The sequence below is a fragment of the Vigna unguiculata genome, chromosome 9 (genome assembly GCF_037176805.1).
Source record: "Vigna unguiculata cultivar grain cowpea cultivar isolate G323 ecotype 2 chromosome 9, ASM3717680v1, whole genome shotgun sequence".
Classification (NCBI taxonomy): domain Eukaryota; kingdom Viridiplantae; phylum Streptophyta; class Magnoliopsida; order Fabales; family Fabaceae; genus Vigna; species Vigna unguiculata.
Window position 1 is genome coordinate 40,745,244 of NC_140800.1, and position 6,268 is coordinate 40,751,511.

General features: G+C 32.3%; 1 protein-coding gene across 1 annotated transcript; it reads left to right on the forward strand.

Moving 5' to 3' along the window:
- The first annotated feature begins 1,776 nt into the window (after window positions 1–1,776).
- On the forward strand, window positions 1,777–5,471 carry LOC114196159 (glucan endo-1,3-beta-glucosidase 5-like). The gene is made up of 2 exons (XM_028086709.2): window positions 1,777–2,416; window positions 4,248–5,471. Exons 1-2 carry the CDS (start codon window positions 2,064–2,066, stop codon window positions 5,362–5,364), a joined length of 1,470 nt encoding a protein of 489 aa, XP_027942510.1. The 5' UTR covers window positions 1,777–2,063; the 3' UTR covers window positions 5,365–5,471.
- The last annotated feature ends 797 nt before the right edge of the window (window positions 5,472–6,268 follow it).

A 6,268-nucleotide genomic window follows, 5' to 3' on the forward strand; every position in this document is an offset into this window, starting at 1 on the left:
GTCTGGAACAAGATAACCAGTTTCGTTGATTAAACACTTTGCCAACTTTTCTTTCACAACAATAAAAATAAAAAAATAGAACAAATAGTTAAATAAAATAAATACCTAAATGCTATAAAAAGTTACTCATTGCAATATAGTATTTAACAAAATATTAAATTCAATAGTTTATAATTTACAAATATGAGGTGATTTTATTTGATTATTCGATTTAGTAAATATTTATCATAATTAATTTAAGCCTTTCAGAATCTTTAAGAGGTAGCTTGGTATATATTAATATTTGTAATAATTAATTTTATAAGCATTCTAGGGTGTTAATCACACACAATAAATATTTTTTATAACTAAATTTTATAATAAATAAATCTTCTAAATAAAACAATCACTGCATGATTAAAATGGGTAATGAATAATTTTTTTGGACATATAAATTATATTTGAAATTTATATTTTTCCAAAATATTAATATTTAAGTTATAACTAGAAATATTGAAAATAATAAGTCAAAGACATGACAAAATTTTGAAAATAAAGAAATTTTGATTTATAATATTCGTTTATAACTAATTATAAATACAAACAAACTTTATTTCATAGCAGGAACTCTTTTCAGACTAGAAAATCAAGTAAAGATTCAAAAAAAATTGTACAAACGCTCAAAAAACAGCAAAAGGACCAATAAATTATTATTTTCAGAGATTAAATTGAATATAATATTTTCAGAAACTAAATTAAGTGGTTACTATACAATAACAACAAAAACTAATTGATATTATAATATACAAATGAAAACACATGCATATATCCTCTCTCTTTTCTTTTACAAAAAGTTAATTTAATTTTAAAAAATGAATGGATTTAAATAGATTATGATTTAAAATATAAAATAATAATATAATTATTTTAATTTAAAAAATAATTAAATTTAAATTAACAGTATTTAAAGGATAAAAATAAAAATATAAGAGTTAAATATGTTTTTAATCTTTTAAGTTGGAGTGAATTTTGGAATTAGTCATTTTTTGAAACTTTTTTTACCAGTTTAGTCATTTATCTTTATAAATGAGTGGATTTAGTCATTTTAACCCGATTGTTATAAGTTTATCTTAAGTTTCAAGCGCATTTTAGGATAATATTTGAATTGTTTATCCCGTTTGACACATTTTTTTCTTTAATGTTAACTTAAATATTATCATAAAACATGTTTGAAACGTCAAATAAACTTAATAAAATTTGGTTAAAATGACAAAAATAGACTAATTTCAAATTAAAAAATATATATTTAACCCAAAATATAATTATTTTGTTTTAAAATGACAGTTATTAAAAAAAAATGTTTATAGAAAAAATAAACTGATATTATAACATATAAAAATGTTATCGAAAACATCGTTTATATAACCCATGGCATTTTAATATATCCTTTTAATGCAACGGTTGGTAAAGGCGTTACATTATTATTTTCTTTTGCACCGCCCTAAAATAATAAACTCATCGTTAGAAAAATACTTTATTTTCAAAATTGAAAGTTTCATGGACCATAATATATATTAAAATACACGTTTCAACTGTCAAAAACTTTTTTTTTTCTTTGGATAAATGAACAGTAATTGTTCGAAAGTTAAAATGTGTAAATGACTCAGAAAACATTTTCGTCATAATTGCAACTGAAGCATGTGGTTTTATCGAGATTTTTTGAAAAAAGTCTGACACAGACACCACTCTGCAGTGTTGCTTTGCTTTGCCTGTTTATTTGAGTTCAAATTTAAAAAGAAAAAACAAAAACAAAACAAAAGAAAAAAGATTCTCCACCACATAACTTGTTCCTCATTCACTCCGCTTCTCTGTACTTAATGCATAAATCGGCTTAACTCAAGAGCAGACGCAACAAATGTCCCTAGGATCCCTTCTGCACTCACTGTAGTTGTTGTTGTCTCGGTCTATGTTTTTTTTGTTTTTGAACTAACTCCAGAGCTTGACTCATTCTTCACTGTGCCTTTTAGATCAACGAATTAAACTTTGGGTGCTTCAGATTTTGGTTTGTTGGTGATTTTGCATTGATGGGGGGTGGAAAGTTTGGAAGGTGTGATTTTTTTGTTGTTGTCGATGTTGTTGTGTTGGTGGTGTTGGTGGGGTCAGTGGGTGGGATTGGTGTGAACTGGGGGACACAATCGACACACCCTTTGTCTCCTTCGAAGGTGGTGAAGATGCTGAAGGACAATGGCATTCAGAAGGTGAAGCTTTTTGATGCTGATCCTGGTATCTTGGATGCTCTCAAGAAGTCTGGGATACAGGTCATGGTGGGGATTCCCAATGACATGCTTTATACGCTCGCCAACAGTGTTGAAGCAGCTGAAAAATGGGTTTCCAAGAATGTTTCCAAACATGTCTCTTCTGGAGGAGTAGACATCAGGTACATTACATTACATTACAAACCCCTTTGTTGTGTGTCTGTGCTTCATAACTTGTTACCAATCATTGGCTTTGAGTTCATGCTGTGGTTTCAATTCTCGCTGTTCTTGTCGCTTGGCTTGTTTTTTTGGTGATGAAATGGTTATGCATAAACAACCAGTTTATTTAGAAGTATGATATGAGTGGAAAACATCATTGATTGTTGTGACAAATTGGAATTAAGGCGCAGTTTGAGAATGCAGGCATTGATAGTTTCGAAGAAAATGTAAATTTGTGTCTGTCTTTTTGATTTTGCATGTGTAATTCAGCATATTGTATACTCTACCTATGGCTACAATACTTAGCACTACCGTGATTCGGATGCTGTGAAAATCCATGCTTTTCTTTACTGAGCAATGTGTTTGACAGATTTTAACTGTTTGATGCAAAGTTCTTATGTTTTGGATATTTCTGCTGCCAATTAAAGGACTGTGTTATCACATCTCATATCTGATACAATGCTTTTGAGAGTGGTGGTGTGTAAAACATTGCAACCAGACCAAAGAGAGTTTTAGTGAATGGGAAATAAGTATAGTTCATAGGTGAATTTGTTGTGGAATATGCAATGAAAAGCATTTGTTTCAGGGGTTCAGCTTGTGAACCTGTTTTCCTTTTACTTATTTTGTTTGGAAAATTGTTCAATGTTTAATCTTCCACCTATTTTACTGCCTAATATATTCCTCTTAGTTCTCATATATGCCGATATGTGAAAGCTCCACTCATTGTTAATGTACTTGGAATGAAAAATGCCTCTTATTTGAGGTTTTTTTTAATAGCCTAATCTCCTTAGTTTTACATTCATGTATGAATTGGTCGATATCCCTACCATAAGTTGAAATGCCAATCATTAATCATATCCTTGTTGTTCTTGTATGAAATTAATGTTGCCCAGCATCAAAAGTTATGCTCTTCTTTCATGCTATGCTTTAGATTTAGAAGGTTATGCTTATTAGCTGAATTTTTTACCTTGTATTTCATCCTCCATGACGAACTCACTTGTGATTATTTTTCTTGAAAGAGATTATTGTTGCAATGTTAATTGAAGGAAAATTTGTTTTTGGTCGACCTAAGTTATAAATATAGTCATTCTTTTTGTGTTCTCTGCATTGTCAAAGGCATTCGATTGTTAATCTCTGTATGTGTGGAGATTAAACTTGCTCCCCCATAATTTCCCAAACATTTCACTATGGGTCGTTCAATTAGTTATTTGGTAACATAAGATCTCTGTTGCAGTAATATTCCTTTATATTGGAATTTGTAAGTCGATAAACTTATGATTTCCATTTCTGTTCATTCATGGCCCTTTTCCAATTAGGCAAACAAGCATGATTTCCCAATTAGGAAACAAAAAGCCTTTCATTCTTCTAAAGATTAAGCTTATCACTTTAGTAATAACTCGTAGAGTTGAATGGTTATTGATCCGTATTTCCAACCCCACACATAGTAGCAGAAGACTCAATCATTGTTGTTGATAATGATTTCAGTCACGTATAGCCACCCAAGGGTGTGGTTCAAGTTTGATGTGAAATTCTTGTTCCTTTGTATTATAACTTCTCCCAACCCTTACTATAACAAGAATCTCAAATTCTTGGGAATTCAAATGCGAGACTAAGTTTCATTGAGTAAAAATTAGAAAGTTAAACACCATACAAGAAAGAAGATCCATAAACTTACTGTTTTAAAATTTTGGTCGAAAATGGTGTCAATTACTTATGTGTGAGTTAGACTTATATCTTATTGGTGTTATATCAGTCGAGAGTGTTGTAACTTTATGTCAATACCTTATGTGTCAGGTATGTTGCAGTGGGGAATGAACCATTCTTGTCAACATACAATGGCACTTACGAAACCACAACTCTTCCAGCACTTCAAAACATTCAGGCAGCTCTAACAAAGTCCGGTTTGAGCAACCGTGTGAAGGTGACAGTCCCCTTAAACGCCGACGTGTACCAAAGCTCGTCAGAGAAGCCGTCAGACGGCGGTTTCAGACCAGACATCAACAGTCTGATGGTGCAGATTGTGAAGTTCTTGAACGACAATGGCGCACCTTTCACAGTGAACATCTACCCTTTCATCAGCCTCTACGCCGACCCCAATTTCCCTGTTGACTATGCCTTCTTTAACGGCTACCAGCCTGCTATAAACGACAACGGAAGAACCTACGACAATGTGTTTGATGCTAACCACGATACTTTGGTGTGGGCACTGCAGAAGAACGGCTTCGGAAACTTGCCTATAATTGTAGGGGAAATTGGGTGGCCCACAGATGGAGACAGAAACGCAAACCTTCAATACGCACAACGTTTCAACCAAGGTTTCATGTCGCGTTACATGTCTGGAAAAGGGACCCCAATGAGGCCTAATCCTATAGATGCTTATTTGTTCAGTCTGATAGATGAAGATGCGAAGAGCATTCAGCCAGGGAACTTTGAGCGTCACTGGGGCATGTTTTACTTGGATGGACAACCAAAATACCAGCTTAATCTTGGGTCTGCAAGAGGTAATAATGGGTTAGTGGGTGCTGATGGGGTTGATCACTTGGCTAAAAAATGGTGCGTTTTGAAACCTTCTGCAAACCTTAACGATGACCAAGTTGCACCTAGTGTGGCCTATGCCTGTCAGAATGCTGATTGCACTAGTCTTGGGTATGGAACTTCTTGTGGGAATTTGGATGTGCATGGTAACATTTCTTATGCGTTTAACAGTTACTATCAGGTCAATGACCAGATGGACAGTGCCTGCAAATTCCCTGGCCTTTCTATGGTCACTGACAAGGATCCTTCTGTTGGAGATTGCAAGTTCAGAATCATGATCCAGACAGATTCTGCAGTGCTGCATGGAAAAGTTGGATCTCTAACCACACTGCTGTTTTCTTTTGTAGTTTTCCTATGTTGTAATCTTTTGTTTTGATTTGCTTGCCTTGTGACTTGTATTTCAATGCGTGCAGGTAACTGTGTAGCAACTGTAAGAAAAAAAAAATGACTTCAATTGTTTATTAATGCACTAATGTTATCTTACTTAGGGTGTGTTTGGAAACATTTCCGAGAAAATTGATTCTATTTGATGTAGTAAAATCAATTTTAGTTGATCGAAAGAAGTTAGAAAGAATTGTTTCTTTTTTTATGTTAATTTTTTATCTACAATTGATCTTGGGTGACTCCAAACAGTTTATTATCCTGAATTGATTTTAGGAATTATTTTGCACTTTTTATAAGTGATTCTCGGATAGAATTACTCTTTTAAATATTCTCTAACACAAACTTTTCAGAATTTTCAAAATATGATTTATGAAATAGAATATCCAAAACAAAATTTGTACAATAAAAATGTTGGAACAAGGTTTACATAGCGCATGAAGTGCATTATAAAACAAACTTTTTTATCAGAACTTTAAGAACAAACTTTCCAAAATGTATATGTTCCTAAATGAGTATTTTGGAACAATATTTCCAAAATGCATGAAATTCCAAAAATAAGCTTTTTTCCACAACGTTTTTTGTTTTCTCTCTTTCTCTCTCTCTCTCTTTCCTCTGCAACGATTCTTTTTTTTTTCAACGACAGTAATAGCTGTGACAGCAACAATGATGTAATGTAATACAAAGTGAGGGTATTTTCGTATTTTTCGTTAATGTGGGGTGCATTTAGTAATGACAACAAAAATTTAATTTTTTAAAGGGTTTGGTAATAATCACCTATTTAACTTTTAATCTCGATGAACAATATAATTATTCACTTTTAAAATGATAGATGGGATAAGCATTCTTTCTGTTATGAATTTAATTAGTATGAAATGATAATAATTTTAAAAAAATGT